The sequence below is a fragment of the Camellia sinensis genome, chromosome 8 (genome assembly GCF_055761805.1).
Source record: "Camellia sinensis isolate YWXY chromosome 8, ASM5576180v1, whole genome shotgun sequence".
Lineage (NCBI taxonomy): Eukaryota > Viridiplantae > Streptophyta > Magnoliopsida > Ericales > Theaceae > Camellia > Camellia sinensis.
The window spans coordinates 42,388,427-42,414,466 of NC_138968.1; the positions used below are offsets into that span (position 1 = coordinate 42,388,427).

General features: G+C 35.1%; 1 protein-coding gene across 1 annotated transcript in view; it reads left to right on the forward strand.

The window, feature by feature from the left end:
- Nucleotides 1-25,354, forward strand: part of LOC145797726 (uncharacterized) — a 45,672-nt gene extending 20,318 nt beyond the window's left edge. Inside the window, exons 2-7 of the mRNA XM_082885140.1 lie at nucleotides 23,015-23,094; nucleotides 23,194-23,246; nucleotides 23,310-23,653; nucleotides 23,750-23,803; nucleotides 23,924-24,215; nucleotides 24,315-25,354. Coding sequence (XP_082741266.1) covers nucleotides 23,015-23,094; nucleotides 23,194-23,246; nucleotides 23,310-23,653; nucleotides 23,750-23,803; nucleotides 23,924-24,215; nucleotides 24,315-25,354 — 1,863 coding nt within the window. The remainder of the gene's footprint in view (nucleotides 1-23,014; nucleotides 23,095-23,193; nucleotides 23,247-23,309; nucleotides 23,654-23,749; nucleotides 23,804-23,923; nucleotides 24,216-24,314) is intronic.
- The last annotated feature ends 686 nt before the right edge of the window (nucleotides 25,355-26,040 follow it).

Genomic DNA, 26,040 nt, shown 5'->3' on the forward strand with positions numbered 1-26,040 from the left:
GGATCTCCAACACAGTCGTAGTGCCAAAGAAGAATGGCAAATGGCGTGTTTGCGTCGACTACAAAACAGTCAACCAGGCATGCCCATAAGACAGCTTTCCTCTACCACGGATAGATCAACTGGTGGACCTAACGGCGGGGCACAACCGACTTAGCTTTCTGGATGCATACAGAGGCTACCACCAAATCGCCATGCATGAGCCAGATCAGGAGGTCACATCTTTTACAACTCCAAGAGGACTATATTGTTACAAGGTCATGCCCTTTGGCCTGAAGAACGCAGGGGCAACATTCTAACGGATGGTCACCAAAATGTTTGAACCATTGTTAGGCAGAACAATGGAGGCTTACATCGACGACATGGTGGTCAAGAGCAAGGATGAGAATGACCATCTTAAGGACCTAGGCGAGATGTTTGAGATCCTGAAGAAGCACAAATTGCGCCTCAATGCGTCCAAATGTGCATTCAGAGTAGAATCTGGCAAATTCCTAGGCTTCCTTGTGACCAACCGAGGTATAGAAGCAGACCCCTCTCAGATCAAAGCAATCCAGGATTTGGAGAGACCAAACTCAGTAAAAGAAGTGCAGCATCTCACCGGCATGGCGGCTGCACTCAACCGATTTATCAGTCGGTCGTCAGACAGACTACGACCATTTTTTCATGCCTTAAAGGCCAAGTTTGAGTAGGATGAAGAATGCGACCAAGCTCTGGAAAGCTTGAAGGAATATATGTCTTCCCCACCACTGCTTGTTACCCCAGTACCTGGTGAAGAACTCTTCTTGTACCTGGCAGTCTCTCAGCACGCAGTTAGCGCAGTGTTGGTTCGTGCAGAAGGAATCCAACACTTGCCTATCTATTATGTCAGCAAGACATTGCTGGGAGCCAAAACAAGGTATTTGCCACTGGAAAAACTGGCATTAGCCTTAATGATGGCCTCCAGGAAATTGGCACACTACTTCCATGCCCACACCATAGTCGTCCTCACAGCTTTTCCACTAAAAGCTTTGTTTGAGAGAGCGAACTTTTCTGGGCGAATTTTGAAGTGGGCAGTAGAGTTGGGACAATTCGACATCAAGTTCCAACCCAGGACCGTAGTAAAGGCCCAATCTTTGGCAGACTTCGTCGCAGAGTTTACCCCTGGAAGTCATCATATCTGCCCAGTCGACCTAACTGACACAACCGAACTAGGGATAGAAGATGACGTCGAAATAGCGCAACCCCTAGTAGAAGGTACTCAGTCACACTCCAAGGCAGACCAGACTAAAGACAGCAAGGTAAAAGCTACACTAAACCAAGGCTCTCCAACAAAAAAAGACTTAGTACGATCAGATAGCGAGGGACAGACAGCAAGCATGGACCTTGAAGAAAGCACCAGCAACATTCTTGACCCCACGACATCATCTAACCCCTCCACTTGCTGGAAGTTGTTCGTTGGTGAGATGTGGAAGCTCTTTGTGGATAGAGCATCCAATCGGCATGGTGCAGGACTCGGCATAGTCCTCATCTCACCAGACGGCCTGGTTGTAAAGCAAGCAATCAACCTTGGCTTCCCAGCATCAAACAATGAAACGGAGTACGAAGCGCTTCTCGCAAGACTCAAATCAGCATACTACATGAAGGCCACCGAACTAATGGTCTACAGCGACTCACAGCTAGTGGTAAATCAAATTTCTGGCAACTATGAAGCAAAGGATGATAGGATGGCCAAGTACGAAGAGTTGGTTAGAACAAAGATCAAGAAATTTGAAGTAGTAAGGATAGAACAAATTGGCAGGGAGGAAAACAGCAGAGCAGACGAACTAGCAGGCTTCGCTTCAATGGCAGACTCCTCCATACCTTATCCACTACTAATCGACTACCTACCTAGACCAAGCATAGAAGACCCCGAAGCAGAAGAGGTATGTTGCGCAGAACTAGGCCCCTCTTGGATGGATCCCATCATCCTGTTCTTAAAAGACGGCATCCTACCAGAAGAAAAAAAAGAAGCCAACAGAATAAGAGTGAAATCGCAGCGATTTTGGCTCTCCCCATCCTTGGTATTATACAAGAAGTCATTCTCAGGACCCTACCTAAAGTGTGTTCATCCCAGCAAAGTGGAAGCATTCTTGTACGAGATACACGAAGGGGTGTGCGGAAGCCATCAAGGAGGAAGATCGCTAGCTTACAGGGCCATTTCACAAGGATACTGGTGGCCATACATGCAGGCAGACTTAGAGAAATATGTGAAGAAGTGCGAGAAATGCCAAAAATTCGCACACCAAATACATCAACCAGCAAGAGAACTCCTACCATTAACTAACCGATGGCCTTTCGCAATGTGGGGCTTGGACATAGTAGGACCACTTCCAACAGCACCCGGCAACAGAAAGTTCTTTCTCGCAGCAACAGACTACTTCACAAAGTGGGTGGAAGCAGAAGCATTGGCATCAATCAAGGAAAGAGATGTGAAGAAATTCGTCTGGCAAAACATCATCACTCGGTTTGGCATACCAAAAGCCCTCATCTCAGACAATGGCACCCAGTTCGACGGCAGAATCTTCAGAGGCTTTTGTGAAGAGTATAAGATAGAGTTCTACAATTCTACACCGGCATATCCCCAAGCAAATGGTCAGGAAGAAGCATCAAATAAAGTCGTCTTGGATGGACTGAAGAAAAGGTTAGAGAAGGCAAAAGGCAAGTGGGCGGATAAACTTCCTCACGTTTTATGGGCTTACCACACCATACCTCGATGATCAACAGGAGAGACACCATTCTCCTTAGCCTATGGAATGGAAGCAGTAATCCCACTGGAAGTTGGCCTCCCCACAATTCGAAGCGAAAATTTTGATCCAGACTTGAATGGATAAGCCATAACATTAGAACTCGACCTTGCGGAAGAAAGAAGAGAAAGAGCACTAGTTCACATTGCTTCATACCAACAAGAGTTATCTAGAAAATACAACAAAACGGTGCATCCAAGACAATTCAAGATCGGAGACTAGGTACTGCGCAAAGTGATGGGAAACACCATGATACCAGGAGATGGCAAGTTAGGGCCAAACTGGGAAGGTCCTTACAAAGTGGTTGGGTTGGCAGGCAAAGGGGCATACCACCTAGAAGACAAGGACGGCAAAGCAATCCCTAGGCCATGGAACACGGCCAATCTCAAGTTATTTTACTTTTAGCTTTTCTCTTTCAAACATGTGTAATTTTTTCTTTCTTCAATAAAACAAGCGATTTTTTTCGGCATGAGTTATTCTCTATAAAAGTTAGCTTTAGTGAAGTTTAGGTACATTCCAAACATTATTCTAAGTTGACTGGAAAAAACTAACTTAGAGGTTGGCTGGATTAAACTAACACACTTCCTAAGTCCAGGATAAGGATCCAGGCTGCAGGACGTTTGGTCGGAATAACCAAACATTTTTCTAAGTTGGCTAGAAAAACCAACTTAGAGGTTGGCTGGATTAAACCAACTCTTTGTACTCTTTAGCCGAAGTATGGGTATAACTGAAGAGTGGTTGGCTGGATTAAAACAACTCTTTGTACTCTTCAGCTGAAGTATGGGTATGGCTGAAGAGTGGTTGGCTGGATTAAACCAACACCCTTCCTAAGCCCAGGATAAGGATCCAGGCTACAGGATGTTTGGTCGGAATAAACCAAACATTATTCTAAGTTGACTGGAAAAAACTAACTTAGAGGTTGGCTGGATTAAACCAACACCCTTCCTAAGCCCAGGATAAGGATCCAGGCTGCAGGACGTTTGGTCGGAATAACCAAACATTTTTCTAAGTTGGCTGGAAAAACCAACTTAGAGGTTGGCTGGATTAAACTAACTCTTTGTACTCTTCAGCCGAAGTATGGGTATGGCTGAAGAGTGGTTGGCTAGGTTAAACCAACTCTTTGTACTCTTCAGCCGAAGTAAGGGTATGGCTGAAGAGTGGTTGGCTGGATTAAACCAACTCTTTGTACTCTTCAGCCGAAGTAAGGGCATGGATGAAGAGTGGTTGGCTGGATTAAACCAACTCTTTGTACTCTTCAGCCGAAATAAGGGTATGGCTGAAGAGTGGTTGGCTGGATTAAACCAACTCTTTGTACTCTTCAGCCGAAGTAAGGGTATGGCTGAAGAGTGGTTGGCTGGATTAAACCAACTCTTTGTACTCTTTAGCCGAAATAAGGGTATGGCTGAAGAGTGGTTGGCTGGATTAAACAAACACTGAGTACTCCTCAGCCGAAGTAATTATGTCGGCTAAGGAGTGGTTGGCTGGTAAGCACAGTTAGTTTAAGCAGTCAAAGAAAACCGAAATAGCAGTTGGAGTAATAGAAGACATTACAAGTGCAAGCATATACATCAACCGAAGTAAGAGTTGAGCACAAAAGAAATTTCTCATTCATCAGAAAGATTACAGTTAATGGGCTCCTAGCCCGGTTACAGATAAAAGCAAAAAAAAGAAAAGCAAAAAGACAATCAGTTGAAAAGATCATCAATTTCGGCATCAAAGGCAGCATCGGCATCAACACGAAGACCGGTTTCAGGCGGGAGCTCGCTCTCGACCACAAGGGTGGTTTCGGTTGGAACCACGGTTTCACCTGGTAGTTCAATAGTCAGGTCTTCCACCATGGGCTCTAGCCGAACTGATTGGTCCGCATTGACAACCGGAGTATCCTCAGAGGCAGAGTCTTCATCAGAGTTTGAGCCTTCAAGAAATTGCTGCTGAATGGCATCAGCATACCCCACTAGGGAGTTCGGTATGAAGTAGGCTGGAGGGTTGAAAACCTCGGTCTGTGGATCGTGACCGAGCTTCTCAACAGCTGCCCTCCAGCCGCACTTATAGAAAAGTTCCTTGGCGGCTTCGCACTGCTTGATATAAGCATTCTCTGCCTTCTTGAAGCCTCGCTTTTCGGCTCCTTTTGCGCTCTCCTTCAGCTGGGTTATCTCGGTATCTTTCTTCTTTTCAAGCTTCACCAGCTCGCGCAGATACTTATCCTTTAGCACAATGGCAGCCTTCTGCTTTTCTGCTTCGGCCGAACTAACCAGACCGGCCAGTCGGCCGTTCTCAGCTCGAAGCTCGGCCATTTGCTTTCTGGCCTCCTCTAGCTCGGCCGTCTTCGCTTCGGCTTTTGCCATGGCTTGCCTTGCTGTTTTCCTAAGCTCTAATACTTTCCTGTGAGTGATGTTGTTTTTCTGAATGGCCTGACAAAACAAAGACTTCCCTTTAGCCGAAGTAAAAGTTGAAAAAACTAGACAGAAAAACGGACGGAGCTACTTACCAGGATCATCGATTTTGTTGAAGACCGGATGGCCTTCAGTTCGGTGTTTAGTTGCTTTTGGTGGTGCTCCATATCTTTGGGAAGGCACACACTCTTGGCCAGGTTGAAGGCCAACTGGTGGTCCTTATCAGCAACAACCGAGTCAGAGTCTTGGATATCTCAGTTGTTGAAGGTAAGTTTTGGTGCCCAGCAGCTGGTAGTTCGGTCAGAAGGCTCCGGTTGGGGGCTCGGTGGAAGAACAGTTTCGTCTTCATCAACCATGTGTTGTTCAGTTTCGGTAGTCCGGGCGCGCTTGGTTCGGTGGGATGAGGACGGTTGTTGCGTAGGAAGCGCCACCACCGCTTCTTGGGTATGACTTGCTGGTGGTACTTCGGCCCTGTTGGTCTCGGTCAAGAAGGCCCTTACTCTGTTCTTCTTGGCCATCTCCTCTTCAGCAATTAGTGGAATTAGTCTGATTTGTGGTAAGGTTGGGTCCGGCTCTGGGGCGTCTTCAAGAAGAAAATCAGTCACTCTGGCTTTTCGGCGACCACTGTATCTGTAGGTCGGCTCGAACTTCAGCAATTTGGCCCAACTACGTTCTGGATACCGTAGTGCGCCGCGCAAAGTGGCTAGGTTTGGGTAGCTGCATAAAGAGTGAAGGTGGGCAGAATCTGCGAAAGAAGACAACTGTTAGTCCGGCTGAAAGATTAAAAAACCGAAATATAAAAAAGCAAGCAAGAAAACTGAAGTAAATTTACCGGGCTCTCCTTTTTTCCAATTTATACGTCGGCCAAGAATCTGGGCTTGATGATCCTCAAAATTCCCAGATACCCAGAAAAAGTCGTCGTCGTTCAAGTCTTTATCCGGTGTATGTTTTATTATCTTCTCTCGGCGATGACGTATTCTTAAGTAATAGACCCACCCATATTCTTTTGAACCAATGGAGTATTGGTGGAAGATTTCGGCCAGGCCAAGGTTTAGTCCGGCTTGGCGGTTCAGTTCGGCTATTCCCATTATGATGCGGTAGGAATTGGTGGATAGTTGGGTTGGGCATAATCTGGTTTGCCTAAAAAACTCGCAAATTAAAGGTTGGACTGGAAACCGTAGTCCGGTCTCAATTATGGATAAAAGGGTGAAAGGAACAAAGCCTTCATTGCCCCAAGGAATGATATCTTTTTCGGTCAAAATCAGGTGGACGTCATCAGGTATATGGTAGTCTTTTTTGAATTCGGCTAGGCTGCCCGGAGTATTTACTAGATACCTATACTTCCCCATCTATTGTATAAATTATGAATAAATTAGATCGGTGCAAAAGTTGTGCTCAGTAGCTCGGTTGAGCGCATGGAGGAGTGCCTGGGCAACCTAAGTCTGCAAAGTAGAAAACAAAGGGGTTAAGCACAGATCATTGGACCGTGCTACAAATTAAAAGCAAGGTAAAAGAGCCCTACTTCGGCCTTGTGGACAGGTTCTATCTCGGTTCAGCAAAATGCTTGGTAGCTCGGATTGAGCATAGGGTTTGCAAGATCGGTTTTTGTATAAGGTTGGTTATCTCGGTTTGAACTACGGGTTTTGTTACTTCGGTTGAGCCTCTAGGGGCAGCTTTCTGAGTTTGGTTTAAAAACTAAGGAAGCTGGCTTAGCCCCAAAGGCTTAGCTCGGTTGAAGGCCGAGGTTCCTAGTTTACTAAGTTCAAACTTCGATCGGTGAATTTGTCTCGGCTAAAGTGAATCAGGAGTTGGTTATTTTTTGAAACTACTGTTATTTCTACGAGTTCTAGTTCGGTTATTGTCTGAATTGATCTACATATATAGCATAAATAGTATCCTAGTTCGGTTACATCATGATTTTGGATCAAAGACTAGTCTTCTACAGGATATATCATATACTCATGCGTTCTACTGTTAAAGTTTTTTCCAATAAAAGTATAGAGCAAAGCAAGATAGAAAAAGTGTTTGCAAAAAGCACACAAAACAAACTACAATGGATTAAACGAAAGCAGAAAGAAGAAAAACAAAATAGATTTTTTGAAGCTTGCCAGAAGAAGAAGACGAAGCTGGAGATGGGAGCAACAGCACCAACGAAGAACACGAACTCAGGGAACTCAGAGGTTGGAGAAGCAGAGGCACGGAGAGAGAAGAAGGTGAATATTGTAGGTGAATGATTCAAAGACAGAATGTTTGTTTTGTGGAAAGAGAGAGAAAGGGCGGGAACTGTTCAAAAATTGCGAAATACGAAGACGGCGTTGACAGCTGCCTTCCGCGAATGGGAACGTGCCACGTGTATACGGAATAGAAAGCGATTCAATTTTTGGTGATTGAAAAGACATTGTGACCGGATGAGAGCGGCTCGGTTTAAGTTTAGCTCGGCAGGATAAGCTAAATGGTTGTAGCTCGGCTGGAAGGTTTGGGGATTATAGCTCGGCTGATGAATAGATAATCCCTATCATGCTATGCATATGGAATTAAGGGGCAATTGAGAGGGTAATTTATGTATATAAATTGGGCCGAGTTGGGTGTTGGGCCGAGATAGGTCCAAATACGAAAGACAGTGGATGCACCGGTCAAAAGGAGTACTACGGTTAGTTCGGTTGTCAGATTTGGCTTGGGGGTAGCTCGGTTGCGGCATATTACGGATTAGCCCGGTCATCTCCTCTAACCAGAGTAAGAGAACTTCAAGGAAGTTTGAGTTAATTCGGCTTGACACTTCTATGGATAGCTCGGTCTTAGCATTCGCAGCCGGGATAGAAGCAAGGAAGGGAAGAGCCGAACTGGTAGTCAGATCGGCCATACCTGCCTGTATAGTATGGTAGTGTTATTCTGGTCGTATGGTAGTTCGGCCATAGTAAAAACCATCCCACTTAGTTTAAGCAGTGGGGGGGTATTAAAGGATAAGCATTATCCTACAGGAATATGAATCCTAGGAGGACTCTACATGGAGGAGTAGAAATCCTACTAGGATTGTGCCACACGAAACCTATAAAAGCTCACAAATATCACATTTGGAGAGGTAACACACAACTTTGCTTCAGAATACACAGAACTTTTGTCTATTTGTCAAGTTTACTGACTTAGGCATCGGAGAGGTTTTCGGCACACACCCGCCGGCTAGCTTACGTTTGTGTTTTCAGGTGACAAAGCGACGTCGCACGGAGAAGCGCAGACTTGGTCAACAGGATTATATGAGAAAGTATATTTCTTTCCCGTACACTTTGTATAACTTATGTGCCTTAACGAGCATTTTCGAAATGATAAAATATGCTTGAAATCTTCAGAGTAATCATGCTATGGCAAGCTTCCAAAAGAATGTTTAGATAAGAATGAATGAGTCTCCTTTTGAGAAACGATTATGATAAATTGGGAAAATGTGTTTTGACCCTTAGTAACTGTTATTGGTCTATGGTCCGTTGGACATTTTGTATAAGCTGATGATTCGCTATAAACATTCTGTATGATGTTAATTTTTGACGATTGTCTTGTATAGTAATTCAGCAAGTTAATTAAAGCCTAAATCACGGTGAGCAATTTTTATAGTATTGTACATATATGTTCTTCGTTGTGCACTTGAGCCATGAATGGTAAATTGTGTCAATATTGTGTTTTGATATATTGGATCCGAGGTCGTTTTGATATATGATTGGGTCCGAGGCCGTTTTGTTATATGTTGGGCCTGAGGCCGTTTTGATATATGATTGGGTCCAAGGCCGTTTTGATATATGTTAGGCCTGAGACCATTTTGATATATGATTGGGCCCGAGGCCGTTTTGATATATGATTGGGCCCGAGGCCGTTTTGTTATATGTTGGGCTTGAGGCCGTTTTGATATATGATTGGGCCCGAGGCCGTTTTGATATATGTTGGGCCTGAGGCCGTTTTGATATATGATTGGGCCTGATGCCGTTTTGATATATGTTGGGCCTGAGGCCGTTTTGATATGTGTTAGACCTGAGGCCGTTTTGTTATAAGTTGGGCCCGAGGCCGTTTTGTAAATGTGATTAAAAGAAAAGTATGAACTTCGTTATTTGGTAAGCTATGAAAGGATCAATGAATGGTATTTGATACTATGTGCTTTCGAAACGATTTTTAAATATGTCAAGATCTTTATAGTGATTAAATAAAACATAAGGCTCATATATTTAACCCCTTATATGGAGATTACTCATTGGGCTTCCAGCTCACTCCGTTTATTTGTATCTATGTAGGTGAGTATCAGGGATTTCCACATTGAAGACCTCATCGAAGTCAGCCTTTTATAAAGCCACCCAAGTTGCACCCATACATCGGGGCTCTAGTAGGGTTTTGGCCAAGCTTGAGAAGCTTGGGTTGTGTATAGTCTATGATGTTATAAGTTTTGCTTCTGGGTTATGTATATATAATGTATGTGTATAAGTGTTATGGCATATGTCATGAAGTGTGATGTGAGATTTAATATGGGTCCGTTTGGGAAGGGCTTTTTCGGGTTTTTTTGGCTATTTTAGCCACAAAAGACAAAATAGGCTATTTTAGCTACAAAAAACAAAACATCACATCCAACCCATAATCATTACACTCTTCTCTCACAAAAAAAGTCAAAAAAGCCAAAAAGTCAAAAAGCCCTTCTCAAACCAAGCTTTTTAGCCCAGGCTAAAATAGCCAAGAAAGCCAAAAAGTCAAAAAGCCAACCCACTCCCCAAACGGAGGCTATGTATGTTTCTGATCATAGCATGTATGCACAGCTCAATGGACTCATTCTCATTATACGCTTCCATTACGGCCCCATTAACATAAATATTTTGTATATTCGTTTGAGACCTTCGATAACCCACGAATTACTGGCCGATTATGACCCAAACTTTTAAGGGTGGGTTCGGGCGGTGACTCATCATTTTCACATTGTGGCAATGTCAAAGTTTGGTTTTGACTATCCATATTATCATTTTAGCATTAGAGATGCTTTTTGTAGCGTTGAAAAATTGCTCCACGTTATTCACATTAGAAGTCTCTTAAATAGAGACGTAAAAATGGTGAGTCGTACTGTAATGATCACGAAAAATTTTAAACTTTTATTTAGCCTCCGTTTGAAAAGTGAGTTGGTTTTTTGACTTTTTGATTTTTTTAGCTATTTTAGTCTGAGCTAAAAAGCTTAGTTTGGGAAGGGCTTTTTGATTTTTTGGCTTTTTTGACTTTTTTTGTGAGAGAAGAGTGTAATGATTATGGGTTGGATGTGATGTTTTGTTTTTTGTGGCTAAAATAGCCTATTTTGTCTTTTGTGGCTAAAATAGCCAAAAAAGCCCCAAACTCTTCTTGCCAAACGAACCCTTAAATATAATTGGATCTTAATTAAGTTTAATTAATTATAATTAAGTTAACAGGTTTCTCTATTCACTTAGATTTTCATTTGTAAAATTTTTTGTGCATTTGACAAAATTTTTTTTTGAGTTGGTTCAAAATAATTCACGGAGTTCCTTAAGTTTACAATTCGTTCTTAAAAATAAGACACGTGCCATTAATGTGTACATTTTTAATAAAAAATGCTAACAATTGTAATTAATTATATCAAATTGAGACAAAATTATGAATTCATGATGAAAATTTAGTCAATTGAAATTACAATGATAAAAATGACACAATAATTAAAATATAAAGACTATTGGTGTAATTTATCCTAAATTTTTAATTTAAAATAAGCATAATGTTACACTCTTTATTTTTACTATCTTATTTTATCATCTAATGTATCAGTCCAATTGTCAGTATTACATGAAAAATGTAAATGAGTGGTGATATTTATTACACTAACATTGTATTAATAAGTAAAATGATAACTGTAATATCATATAAATATGTGATAAATATAAATTATTGTTAAAATAAACTATAATAAATATGCCATTGAGTAGTACCGTTTTCACGAGGGATGGCAATGATGTTGATTTGTGGTGTCCTGCCGCGCCCTATTCCATAGTCGGGGTGGAGTACATTGTTGGATAAATTTTGTAACTACAAAAAATATGGTATTAAAAAGATAGAGATAATATAATACATTATGAATAATAATTTATAATTAATGAGAGTTAAAAGATATAAGTTGAAAAAAAATTAGAGAAAATGAATGTTAAGTGTTTTAATCTTATTATATTAACAAAATTAAATTATGTATTATATCTATATATATATTTAATAAATCTAATCACAACATGAGCAAGATTTGGATTGTTTTGGGGAATAGGTTAAAGGTTAATTTGTTAGCTCTTTTAAAAAAAACTAATGGTTGGACATGTGCATTGCACGTGTCACGTGATTTTCATCAATTGTGAGTACTGTAATTATGCGTGTCTCTTAAATTAGTATGTGATATGTATATAATGTATGTAGACTTGTATGGGTAAATTAATCTATATCCAAAATATAACTAAGCAAGAAATGAATATATACTCGGTTGAAGAATTTAAATAATAAATGAGAAATTTTATAACCATAAACATGTTGTTGAGATTATAATCTTATATTAAACAATAAACAGGTCATTTAAATATATAGTATTATGCAAATCTTTTTTTATCAACTTCTCACTTCAATTTTTCATAATCTGTACCTATAAAATAATTGATTGAAAGTATGAAATTAATTATATAATTACATAATTTAGTTTAATAGTTCATCTCGTAATACAAATTCATTGAACCCACTGTTGCATATTATTTACTATTAGTGTAAAAACGTATTAATATCAATATATAATTTATTTTTATATATCAAGAGTTGTCGAGTCTCGTTTCATGTGCCACAAACATTTGCATGATCAAAAATATAATATTAGTTATTAGTATATTTTCAATTATGTAGAAAATGAGGAATAGTCTTTTTAAGAAAATAGAATGATGTTGTAGCTTAATATTTCGATTGATATAGCAATTTCATAATTATTTTCATGATGTTTATAGATTCATATTTATAAATGTTTGTAGGGGTCACTTTCATGAAATTGTCAAGTTACATGATTTATTATGCCATTTATAAATAATCAGAATATGACAAAAATTAATCAAAACTTTTTATTTGTTGTTTTTACTTTCTACATCATTGAGTTGCTATAATAATGTTTGGGCATCATTTGATTTTTTTTCCTTCTGTAATTTGACTAAAATGTGTACATGAGGTACATTGTTTTTCTTAAACTTCATAACAGATAGGACAATTCCTAATTCAGCTCATCTAACTTTGCTTAGAGAGAATATTGCAATAGATTTTCTGTACTTTTTGTTTCACTATCTTCTTATTTTTCTTTTTACTCACCATTATAACTCATTGTAATAAAAATATTTTGATGAGCAAAAGTTTGAGGCGATATCTTATTGTTATGAATTTCAAAATTCATTTTCCCTCAATAATGTGATTTTTTTTGTGAGGAAAAAAAATACAATGATTGTCGTGATGAAGATGTTTAGAAAAGTCTTAATTTGTTATTGAAAGTATTTGTTGTGGACATTTGTTTGTATGACAAGTAAGTATATATGTATATATATATATTGAACATAAGTTGATAGGAGAACATTACACAATTCCGCATTTTTTTTTTAACAAATATAACTATATTATTAAAGCAATACATGTTATAAATTAAAGTATCTGATAGTAATATAGTATTACAGATTGACAATGTATGAATATAGTAACATATATAAATTTAAATTTACATTTTTGTATATATATATATTTATATATGTAGACATAGACATATATAAGTTATCACAAAAGTAATATGTGAAATCTTTTATAATAATGTAATATAGGAACAATGAGAAATTAATTATTCATAATTAAATAGTTGGTCATAATGTAGATGTTTAATATTACATTTTTGTGTGTATGCACAACTTTTTAATTAGATTACAAAATTCAAATAAAAATTGAAAGGAATTTGTGAATAATTTGTATAAAATTAGAGATTAGTGAAGAAAGATTTTAAAAAAAGAGAAGTTTATAATGTTTGGTTTCGTTTGTTTTTTGAACTTTTATTTTGAATTTTCTGATTTTTATGTTTTTTTGTCTTTGACACTGCTTTTTTTTTTATAATTATTTTTTAAAGAAGTTTTTTATTATTCAATAGATCTTATGATAATTAATGGTATTTTTCATTAAACACTATTAAAAAAGTCAATAATTGTTAATTTTCAGCGACAGTTTAAAAAAATCTCCACAAAAAAATCTCTAATTTTTAACTTTCAGTGACTGTATAAAAAATTTATCACAGAAAAACGTTACTAATTGTAAGTTTTGGCCACAATTTATAAAAATAGTGACAAAAAAGTCACTAATTGTCAATTTTTAGCTACATATGTAAAAAATCGTCACAAAAAATTATTTTTAACAACAATTTTATTAAAACTTATTTTCAATAAAATTTTATAAAAATTAAGTCTGACTATTAGAATTTATTAATAATAGACATCGTTTGGCATGTTCTTGTTTTAATTTAAAAATCAAAAAGTTACTAAAAAAATCAAAAAGTCTATAACCTATATCAAAAAGTTAAGAATTCTCTTTTCTCTTTAATTTTTACATATCTTTAAATAAATAATTAAAAAATCATTTCAAACATATGTGTTCGTTTGGTTTGTATTTCTAGAAAATTTTTAAGAAATTTTCTCTACAAATAAGTTTTTAAAAGTAATCAAACCAAACAAATTTTTTTAAAAAAAATTCTCAAAACTTGTAAACCAAACAAGTTTTCCAAACAAATTTCTCTCTCACACACATCAAACCAAACATAATTTTTTTTATCCTAAACGAGTCCTTACTTCAATAAGAATCACGTACCTGAAATAAAAATGATCAAAGTCCGGAAAAATCTGGGCGAGGCGAAAAAAATTTGCCATCACCTACTTTCACATTGAAAACGCGGGACCTCAACATTAGCGTGTAACAAATTTAGCTAGCAGTGAATTGGCACCCCACTGAAAGCATTTAATTCGAGGTCGGTTCCATGTAAAAATAATACAGCATGTATGAAATGATATATGATATATGATACTAGTACTAGTCAGTCAAGAACATGCCCAAAAGAAAACATGTAATAGGAAGAGAGAAAAAGGTTTTGTAGATTAATAGAGTATCAAATGGTACTATTTTTTTAATCAATCACAAATATATATGTGAGAGGGTAATTTTTGGTAAAAATTGGGCCGAGCTATGTGGTGGGCTTCGTGGCCCAAAGCACCAAGGACTTGGTGAAAAGGCCGCAAGGTTACTCCGGCCGAGGAGAGGCAAAGCTATTCCGGCATAAAGAGGGACAAAGTTACTTCGGCACAATGACTATAGAGGTACTTCGGTCCGAAAGCAACTTGGAGTTGTGCTGGTCTTGGGGTTATACCGGTCGAAAGTCGTTGGCTCGGTCTAAAACCGTACTATGGGTTCTATATGGAAAGCCGAGATAAGAAAGGGAAGATAAAAGAACCGAACCATGAATGAGTTAGGTCCACTCGGTGGCTCAGTATAGCCAAGTTTTATTTCGGTCAAATGGTAGTTCGGCCATGGAGGAAACCATCTCACTTGGTTTAAGCAGTGGGGAGGGTGTAAAAGGATAAGCATTATCCTTAGGAGAATGAATCCTAGGAGGACTCTGCATGGAGAAATACAAGTCCTACTAGGATTGTGCCACGGGAAACTTATAAAAGCCCACAAGCACCACCTTGGAGGAGGTAATTGAACACAATTTTTTCTGAGAACATAGAGCCTTGTCTATTTGTCAAGTTTTCTGACTTAGGCATCGGAGAGGTTTCCGGCACACACCCGCCGGCTAGCTCACGTTTGTGTTTTCAGGTAACAAAGCGACGTCGTACGGAGGAGCGCGGACTTGGTCAACAGGATTATACGAGGAGAATTATTTCCTCCCCATACAATATGTATCTTTTAATATTTTTTAAACATTTAGGCCATGTTTGTTTGGGCGGACTGGATTAGCATTCCCATGACTAATAATCCTGAGATTACGAATCCGTTGTATTATGTATCCTATCTTAACTAAAAGTCAAATTTAAAATAATTAGTCCGTACTTCAATTGTTTAACCAAATATCGGATTAATAATTTTATTGGACTATTAGTCCAATCCCAAGCTCATGTCCACCAAAACAAACATGACCTTAATAATATAATTTATATTTCATTATCTTCTACTAATTATAATAGTGAAAGGTACTGTATGATTCACACACAAAAATCACTCTAGATACCAAAAAACGAAGAGTAATTAATAAAAAGTTATGCCTCAATTCCAACAACCCCCCTCATTAAATATATATATATATATATATATGGCCTTCACCGTGTTGACGTCCTTTGCTTCTTCAGCCTCCAAAAAAAAAAAAAAAAAATCATATCATTTCGTGTGGAAGTAAAATACCACTAGAATAATTTATATTCTTTGTTTGACTCTACAAATTCAAAAGAATTGAATAAAAGTTATAAAAAAAAAAAAAGAAAAAAAAGAAGAAGAAGAAAGAAAGATATTCTCTATAAATCAACCAAGGTTAACACTATATTTAGATTATAGATTTGAGTGAGGGTTTGAAAAGAAAAACAGAAAAAGTAGATAAAATGTTAATAAAATATATAAGTACATTTCATTCATTGTTTTCTTTTTCTTTTTTAAATTCTTACTCAAATTCATAATTTAAACAAAGCCTAAATCAGTCACAGCAGGGCATATACATTCGAATTCTTAACGATTTTTAAAATATTTTGATTTTGAATATATAAATCAAACTAAGCTTTAAGTCTCATCAAATGAGGTTGGTTACAAATTTTTTTTTTTCTCCACTCGACTCTATTAAAGGTCATTTGGTTAGTCAAATCAAAGATATACATATTTCTATTTATTATATAGCCCACGCCAATTTAGGTTTGCTAATTTCCCTAACACTTTCTTTTACTGTCACTGTGTCACATTTCTTCACTACTGTCTCTGTTAGTTTCTACTGTATATAACCAAATCATCTCAATCTGTTTTCTCTCAGCTTATCTTCCATTAATACTACTCCTATCCATTTACCAATATACTCAAATTTAACTCTGTATTTTCTAGTTTTACCACGTATTTACCATAGCATCTTTATCTCAGTAATACTCATCTTATTTACATGTTTCTTTATTGCCTAACATTCCGTCCCCATACGACATTACTGGTCTAATAGCCGTTTTATAGAACTTTCCTTTTAATCTAGTGGAGACTTGTTTATCGTACAGTATCCCAAACATACTTCTCCACTTAAGCCACTCCGCCTTGATTCTATGGACCACATTTTTTTCAACTTCTCCAGCCATTGTGATGATTGATCCTAAAGAACGAAAATGTTCATACTTAAGTAATTATTGATTATGAATTTTCACTTTTCCTTTGTTTCCATTGTTACTATTACTAAAATTACATTCCATGTACTCTGTCTTAGTTTTGTATATCCTAAATATTTTAGATTTAAGTACTTCTCTCCAAGCTCCAACTTAATGTTAATTTCTTCTCTAATCTCATCAACTAACAGAATATCATCTGTAAAAAGCATAAGTTATGGTGTATCATCTTGAATATTTCTCCTTCACTCATCCATAACTAGAACAAAAATATAAGTATTTAATGTTGATCATTAGTGTAATCCCACAATAATTGAAAATTCATTTGTCTTTCCAGCCAGGAATCTAATAGTGGTCATCACACATTAAAAAATAGCTAAAAGTCAAAAAAATCACTAAAAAGTCAAAAAGTCAAAGAATTGTACAAAAAAGGTCAAAGATTTCTTTTCTTTTACTTTTTGTAAATTTTTTCGTAAAAAATCAAAAAATCATCCCAAATATATATACTATTTTTTTTTATATTTTTTATTTTTTGGTGAAGTACCAATAAATCATAAAATGCGATCTTATGAATTTGTTTAGTCTTCTCTTTTTTTTCTTATGAAATGTCCCATTAAAGTGAAATTTATACAAAAGGGTAGTCACTGATACATTTGGATTTATTTTTGAGTGATAAAAGCGGGTTTCTCAAAATGTGAAATTATACACATTTGAACAATCCTTACTATAGAGATTTTGGATTTTCCTTGATTCTAGAAATTACACATTACAAATAATAACGTAATACTCCAATGTAATACTCCAATAACATAACACTCCAATGTAATACACTAAAAAAATCCTTAGTTATTTTTTCCAAACATAACGACGTAACATTCCAAAAAAATTTCTTAGTGTATTTTTCCCAAACGCAACACATTAATCTAACATATAAAAAACTCATTAGTGTACTTTTTCCAAACGTAACAATCTAATCAATATAATCCCAAACCTAACACTCTAATGTAATACACACAAAAATATTAAAAAACTCCTCAATATACTTTTTCCAAATGTAACACTGACAATTTGAAATTATACTTTTGCCAAAAATTTATTAAGGAATTTTTGTACTCCTTTTGGAATGGTTTGAAAAATCCCATGTCCTTTTTTTTGGAGTGTTACATTTAGAAAAAAAAAAATAGTAAGGAGTTTTTTGTGTGTATTACATTGAAATGTTATACTTGGGAGTTTTTTTTTTAAAATATTATATTGAAGTATTGCGTTTGGATTACTAATGGGTTTTTTTGGAGTGTTAAGTTTGAATGTTATATTAGAGTGTTACATTTGAAATTATATATTTGCTCAAAACTTACTATGGAGTTTTTGTATTCCTTTTGAAATATTTGAAGAATCTCACATCCTTTTGGAATGTTTAAAGAATCTCATATTTCAAATCATTTTTGTACTCCTTTTAAAATGTTTGAAGAATCTCACATTTCAAGTCATTCCAAATAAAAATAGATTCTTATATAAAATAAATCTAATTTTCAAATAATATATTAAATCTACCTTTTCAAATTCAATGAGACTAATTGGTCTATAAAAAAATCTTTGGAACTAAACAGATCATCAATTCTCAAGATAGGATTTATAGATAAATTTTTTTTTTCGTTTTTTTTTACCTCATATTTTAGCCCAAAAATTTAAAAAAAAAAATTACTTATTCCTAGACCAACTCTAATCTCATTCAATGCGTGTGGTATAGAGTTTGATTAAGGATTCTATGTCGCATGAACTTATTCAACTATTTGTGATGGCCAATTGTTTTGCCCCATATTACTAAAGTGCAATTTATCACAAAGATAGATATTAAAGAAAGCCAAATAAGAGACAACAAGGCCACAAACCATACCTGTTTGCACATCCAAACACATACTCATAGAGAGAGCAAAGAGTAAGTGTGCATAGAAAGTTTGGTGCAACTTATAAGTTGCATATAGTTTTTATTAGGGTTGTTTTTTTTTTTTTTGAAAAACTGTATTAAAATATTTAGTGTAATTTTTATTTACAACTTTCAAAGCAAAAATAAGTTAATTATTGAAAAGTAGACAGAGGTATTTTTTTCTTTTTACTTACAAACAAACTCAATGTACAAACACGCAAACACACACCAATAAAGAGGGTGAAGAGTGGGCATTATTCAGGTTGTTTGGTTTGGATACTCTTTAAAAAATTGAATTTTTTTATTTTTCGTGTTTTTTTATTTTGACTGAATTTTTTTAATACTCTAAGTAATTTTTAAAATTTTTAAATACACATAACATAAATAAACTTAAAAAGTATAATGTTTGTAAAAAAAATCGCTAAAAAATTCACTAAATACAAAAAATACAGAAAAATATGAGAATTCAGTACATTTTTCATATTCCTGTGTATTTATTAATTTTTTAAAATATTTTTTTGACAAATATTTTACTTTTTAGATATATCTAACTAAGGTGCATCTAAAAAAGTAAAAAAATGCTTAAAATTTTAAAATATTCAATAAAAATAAAAAAATACAAAAAATAAAAAATTTAATTTTCAAAAAATTGAATCTTAAATATTGAAGTCAAACATACTGATTAAATCTCTTTTTTTTTTTTTTTCCAAGTAAAAAGAAGAAATGCAAAGTACCAAAGAGTTGACATGTCAGGGAACATACAAGAGTGGTTCAAGGAACCCAGAATACAAAACCAGAAATTAACCCAAAATTTCAAAGCAACGTTCAGATTTATTTATGAGGTGATTCAATAAATAAGAGTTTAAACACATACCATAAATGTTGAAATCTGTGCAATTTCATGGTCCCAAGACTTTTCCAACAAACAAACGTAGTGATCTCAGTTTACCCCAATGTAATCCCCATTTGTGTTCCCATAAATATATATCTCAAAAAATATCAATGTAATGTTTGGTAGATTTTTTTTTGATAATTGTGTTCGGCCAGTTTATGCACAATCCAATTAATTTCGGAACCTTAAAATTAATGACTCAGCAAACATTCAGTAATCTTAAAGTTTAAAATAATTGACTTTGGTGAGATTGAAACCTATGATGATCTCTTGAATGGTGGTAAGTCTTTTAATTACTTTTTTTTTTCTCCTACTAAGGTCAAGTTTGGCTAACCTAAAAAAGTATATTTATTTTATTTTTTTATCTTTTTTAGGTCACATCAATCAACATCTCCTCTCTACTTTTTCTATACATAATACAAAAAAAATCAAAAAGTACACTTATTTAGTATTTCCAAACTTGACCTAAGTCGAATAGCTTGGGGGATATATTAGGTAGACTTTAGGCTACCTTCGAGTGACATAGTGTTACGATGTTGACAGTTGTCCCACGTTGTTAAAATAAGAATTTGACCAGAGTAGAAGGTTGTGTTTGGAACGATTTTTAAATTATGATTTGATCTCCATATTTTAATATGATGTTTAGATAGAATGTTCAAATTATATTTTTACAATATTTAAAAAATTCTGTAGAAAACTCTGTGTGAGGAGAGATTTTCAATTTTATTTTTTTTTTTTGAAATTTAGCCTAACTGGTCGTCCTATCGGTCATCCGGCCGGTTTACCAACCGGTTGACCAGAACAGTGCAAATTTATTTTTATTTTTTTGCAATTGACATATGTTAATTTTTATATATTCGAAAAAAATATTTTTTGAATTTTTTAAAATTTTTTATGTGCTTTAATAAAATTTTGAGTTGTATATTTGATTATGAGTTGTAAGTTTTTATATCAAATACCATATGTCACATCAAAAATTTTCCACTAAATTCAAAACTCTTTTACCAAATAAATTCTTCACACTCAAATCATAATTCGAAACTCACAAACTCAAAATATAATTCTTACTTTCAAAACACTTTTCGAATATTCTCTTTTGTTGTTTCTTTTAAAAAAAAAAAAAAAATCAATACAATAAAGTCCAAGGGCGAGAACAAAAGCAAATACTAATAAAGGCTTCCTCAACTAGGGGTATCAAACCCTAGCAGGGAAGAGACCTTAGGGCCTAGGGAGGTTGATCAAAAGTGATGGTATCTTCTTTACCGGTTGCCTAGAGAGTGATTTCTATTCAAAGGATTTGCATCATTTGGTATTAAAACTAGGTCTGGGCTTTGACCCAGTCCACTATCGAATTAGATCGTACTGTTGGGTCTGTGAGGGTTCATCACGGATCTCGTTTTGAAAATTTGAACCGTTTCAATGTGTAGAACTCGTTGAGTACTACATGCCTGTGAAAAATCACGTTGATCCGATATCGATAGCTATGTGATCAAAACAGTTTTTTATCAACCGTTAATTTATTCACCGTCCATTTTTTTTATACAAAACTGATTTGATCACATAGCTATCGATATCCGATCAACGTGATTTTTTATAGATATATAGTACTCGACGAGTTCTACACATTGAACGGTTCAGATTTTCAAAACGAGATCCGTGGTGGGCCCCACGGGCCCAACAACACGATCCAATTCGATGGCAGACTGGACCAAAGCCAGACCCTAAAACTAAGGGGTGTTTTGGAAAGTTGATAAAAAATTAACTTTTGACTTTTTACCAAGCTTTTTGACTTTTTAAAAAAATGATATGGGAAGTTGATAAAAAGCTGAGTTTTGACTTTTTTTGTTAATATTTATTTATGGTGTCAAATCAAAGCAAAATGACCAAAATAGCCTTGCCAAACTTTGGAATTCTACACAATTTGTTAACCTAGAGGGTATTTACGTAATTTGACACGGCAGCATTTTTATCACATCCCAATTGCAACAATTGCTTTTTTAGTTGGCTCAGCTTTTTTCCACAGCAACAAAAACACAAGCGTTTTTGTGCTCTTCCCAAAACGGCACTAACTATCACGTTCTATTTGTAATCGCGACTTTGTGATTCAATCCATGAACCAAGGGGTGTGTATCAGATGAAGCCCTTTGTTCCTCCGATTCTATTGCATTTTCAACACTCGATTTCATTTTAAAATAAATAAATTATTAATAAATAATTAGACTTAAAGAATATTTGAAATGATTTAAATAAATATATTTTTTGACTTTTTACAATAAAACTTCAAATCTGAATTGGATTTGCAGTGATGTAACCTAAATAAAATTATGTGCTAAAATTGCATGTATTAATTAAATCCTATTGAAAGTTGGTCTAAGTAAAATTATTGCTAAAAATAATTTTTTGTGATAATTTTTTATACATGTCAATAAAAATTGAAAATTAGTGATTTTTTTAATCATTTTTTTTATCAATTGTCCCTAAAACTTACAGTTACTGACATTTTTCTGTGACGAATTTTTTAAATTGTCATTGTAAATTGAAAATTAGTGACTTTTTTTTTTATTTTTTATAACGATTTTTTTATACTATCACTAAAACTTATAAGTAGTGATTTTTTTGTGACTGATTTTCCAAATTATCATTAAAAATTAACAATTAATGACCTTTTTTTAATAATATTTGATAAAAAATACCGTTAATTATCACTAAATCTATTAAATAATAAATTCACTTATTAAAATTTATACATAACTCTCTCTTTTAATATTTGAAATCAAATTATAAGATTAAAAGTGCATTAAAAACGAGAAAATAGATTAGGGACAAAGAACCTTTGAGGGTTGAGGCTATTATTCTCAGCAAGTTGTTTCACTGGTCCTTTCTTATTTATTTATCTATTTATTTATGGGAAAATTACTATGTAGTCCTATATAGGGGATCTATTTCCCTTCTAATCCCAATATATTTTTAATAAATTAATAGGTCCACAGCTTTTTAAGTTTTATACTCAGAGGTCCCATTTTTTATTTTCATATTTTGTAAATGACTGTATTACCCTTTGTTTTGAGATCCATATATACGTGAAAAATCAATTTTTTGCTCCGTCCAAAAAAGAAAATCAAATCTTCGCCTCTGCGATCTCAATTTCTCTTCGTTATGGCGATCTCATTGTGCTGTGTGGTCGATCTCATTGTGCTGTGAGGTGGATCTGGTTGTGCGATCTGAATCTCTGTGTACATGCGATCTCTGCGTACGTTCTCTCTCTCTCTCTCACTCTGTGTATCTGGTTTGCATTTGTCGATACATATATGTAAGTGTATGTATGTATTTGTCGATACATACATATACATATACATATATATATCTCTGTGTGTGTATGTGATTTGTATCTGTCGATACATATATGTATGTATATATAGATAAGCAAATTTGCGTGATATCTGGTTTGTGTTTGGCAATTTTGTTTTAGTTCTTTGTTTTGTGATAAATTTTGTTTGTTTGATACTTATTTTATTTGATTTTTGTATGTGATATAGTGTAATGATTTTGATTTTGTTTGTTGTATAGTGTAATGTGTTTTGAAGTTGTAGTTTGGAATTGTGAATTCTGGTGTTTTGATACTGATATATTGTAAGTGTATAATTTTGCAGTTTGGAATTGTGAATTGTGCACTGTTGGTACTGATATGTTGTAACTGTATAATTTTACAGTTTGGAATCTGTGAACAATTGTTTGTTGGTTTGTGATTTTGTAGTATGGAGGGGTGTTTCATGTTAATGTGTAAATACAGTAATTATTGTGCTGCTATTAAGATTAGTGAGTGATGCAGTTATGATGAAGTTGTTGAGAAAATATGTGCGAAGCTCAAGGAGTTGAGTGTTGGTAACTTTTGTTTGTTTTTTTCTATTCCTCGATATTCTAATTGTATTGTTGAATGTGATGAAGATTTGTGGAATATGCTGTCAATGGTAGGTGGTAGTGGTTGTCATGTTGTTGATGCTGTTGTGGATGATAAGAGAATTGTGGAGGTTGATGATGGTAATTCTTGTAGGATTGATTCTGTAATTGGTGAGAGTTCTTTGGTTAACGATTGTGATGATTTTGGTGGTTTGTTGCATAGTTTTTATCCAGAACCAGAGAGAGTTTTGCTGTCTGCTAGTTGGAAGGGGATTATACGTAGTGTTGCTCAAGAATTTGAAGGTAGAGTGTCGGCGTTCCGCATTGCATTGGCTAAGTATGCAGTTGAGTGTGGTTTTGCAGTGAATTATTTGAAGAACGATGCAACAAGAGTAACTGCTGAATGTATGATGAAGTCGTCTACGGGTTGTAAATGGTTTATGCATGGAAGGGTGTTAATGAATTCCGGTATTTTTTTTATAATGAAGTTGGATAATGTGCATACTTGTGGGGTTGTTGCTCCTAGATCTTGTAGCAAAATGGTTGGTTCTAGACTTATGTCTGATATTGTGTAAAATGATATTAGTGATAATCCGTTGACTCGTCCTATTGAAGTTAAAAAAAAATTGAAGACGCAATATGGTATAGATGTTTCTTATCAGGTTGCATGGTTAGGAGTTGATAAGGCAAGAGGTGGGTTGATTGGTGATTTTGCAACTTCTTTTGACCAACTTCGATGGTACCTTGAGACGGCTATGAGAACGAATATGGGAAGTGTGTTTGAATTAGATGTGGATGAAAGTAGTGGGTGTTTTCGGAGGTTGTTTGTGACATTTCATGGATGTTTGTATGGCTTTCAATTTTGTCGTTCGTTGTTGTTTGTTGATGGTACATTCTTGAAGGGGCGTTACAAGGGGCATTTGCTTGCAGCAACATCAAAGGATGGTAATCAAGGTATGTATTTATTTGCAGTTAGTATAGGTTTGGTTTGTTAGTGTGTTATTGTATTGTGAGTCTGCTAATTTTTGCAGTTTCATGTTATTTTGTTTGCAGGTCTGTTTCCTTTTGCGATTGTTGATGCTGAAAATCAAGATAATTGGATGTGGTTCTTAAGTCAGTTGTTAAAGGATGTTGGTTCAGACCGGAGATTGACCTTTGTGTTGGACCGTCAACATGGATTGCTAGACGCTCTTTCAGTGGTTTTTCCCAATGCACATCATGCATATTGCTCGAATCATTTGAAGAGAAATTTGATTAACAAATTGGCGGGACTTCGTAATAATTGTAAGCTGAGTTTGATGAAAATATTAGTTAAATGTGCTTATGCGCCAATGGTTGCTTCTTTCCAACATTATATGGAGAAATTGAGGCGTATTGCTGGGAACGGTAGAGTTGATAGTATGTTGGATGGTTTGCAAAATGATAAGTGGGCGAATGCATTTTTTAGAGGGAAACGATATGGTGAGATATCATCTAATGCTGCCGAGTCTTACAATAATTGGATTGGTGGGGCCCGTGAGTTGCCTATTACTTGTATGGTTGGTATGATTAGGGTTCAAATCATGACTCAATTGTCGAATAGAAGAGCTGATGATAAAAGATGGACTACGAAATTGTGTCCAATTATGGAAAAGAAGTTGGTGGACTTTTTGGAGCTAGCTAAGTCTTGGGATGTGATTGTTGCTAGTGATACTGTGCTTGAGGTTCATTCTTCTATTTCTTTTTATGTTGATATTGGTAGACAAACTTGTTCTTGCCATGAATGGCAATTGAATGGTTTTCTTTGTTGTCATGCTGTGTATGCTTTGCGTAGTAGTGGTAGAGATGTGTATGATATCATTGATCCTTTTTTTCATGTAGATTATTTTAGAGAGTCATACAAGGAATCTGTTTATCCAGTGCCTTCAAGTGAGAGATTTGACTTTGATGGTGCCAGTAGTTCGATTATCAAACCTCCTATAACGAAGAAGCAGCCCGGGTGGAACAAGAAGAAGAAGATACCTTCTAGGGGTGAGAATGTGAAGCAAATCAAGTGTGAGAGATGCTTGAAATATGAGAATCACAATAAGAAGATGTGCAAGGCTGCTATTTGAGGCTACAGTCTATTCTTTTGGATTTGTATTTGAATTTGAGGAATTATGATAATAAAAAATTTGATACTTGGTATTATGGAAGTAATGACTAAAGTTGGTTGAATTATTTTTTATTTTTTGATGTGTCCTTTAGTTATTGAAGTTGTTTTGTAACAGTCTTGTTTTGTTTTTTATTCTTTTTTTTTTTTTTGTGTGGGTTTGGTTGGTTTTATTTTTATGGAATGCAGAGAAGGTTGTTGAAAATTTCTTATTGAAACTGTATAATATTGAAATGCAGTTTTACTACATGATTCATTTATTTCATATTTCATAACGAGAAAACTGTAAAATTTTGTAGTTTTATTTTCAATTTTGAAATGTAGTTCATCCCTTTGTTGAGTCATGAAATTGGATGCATAATTGTGTAGCATAAATTTTGTTTGAGTAATGAAACTGTATAATTTTGCAGTGTGAAGAATTATAAGAAACAACCTGAAGAAATTGCATAATTTTGAAGTTTTAAGAGTTATTAGAAACAACTTGATAAAACTGCATAATTTTGCAGTTTGAAGAATTATTAGAAACAACCTTTACTGTATGAAAATATATGCAACCACAAATAAGTACACAAACAATCAGAAGTACAAGCACAATAATAATAACAAGAAGAAGAGCAACAACAACATCAATGACAACAATCATTTTCA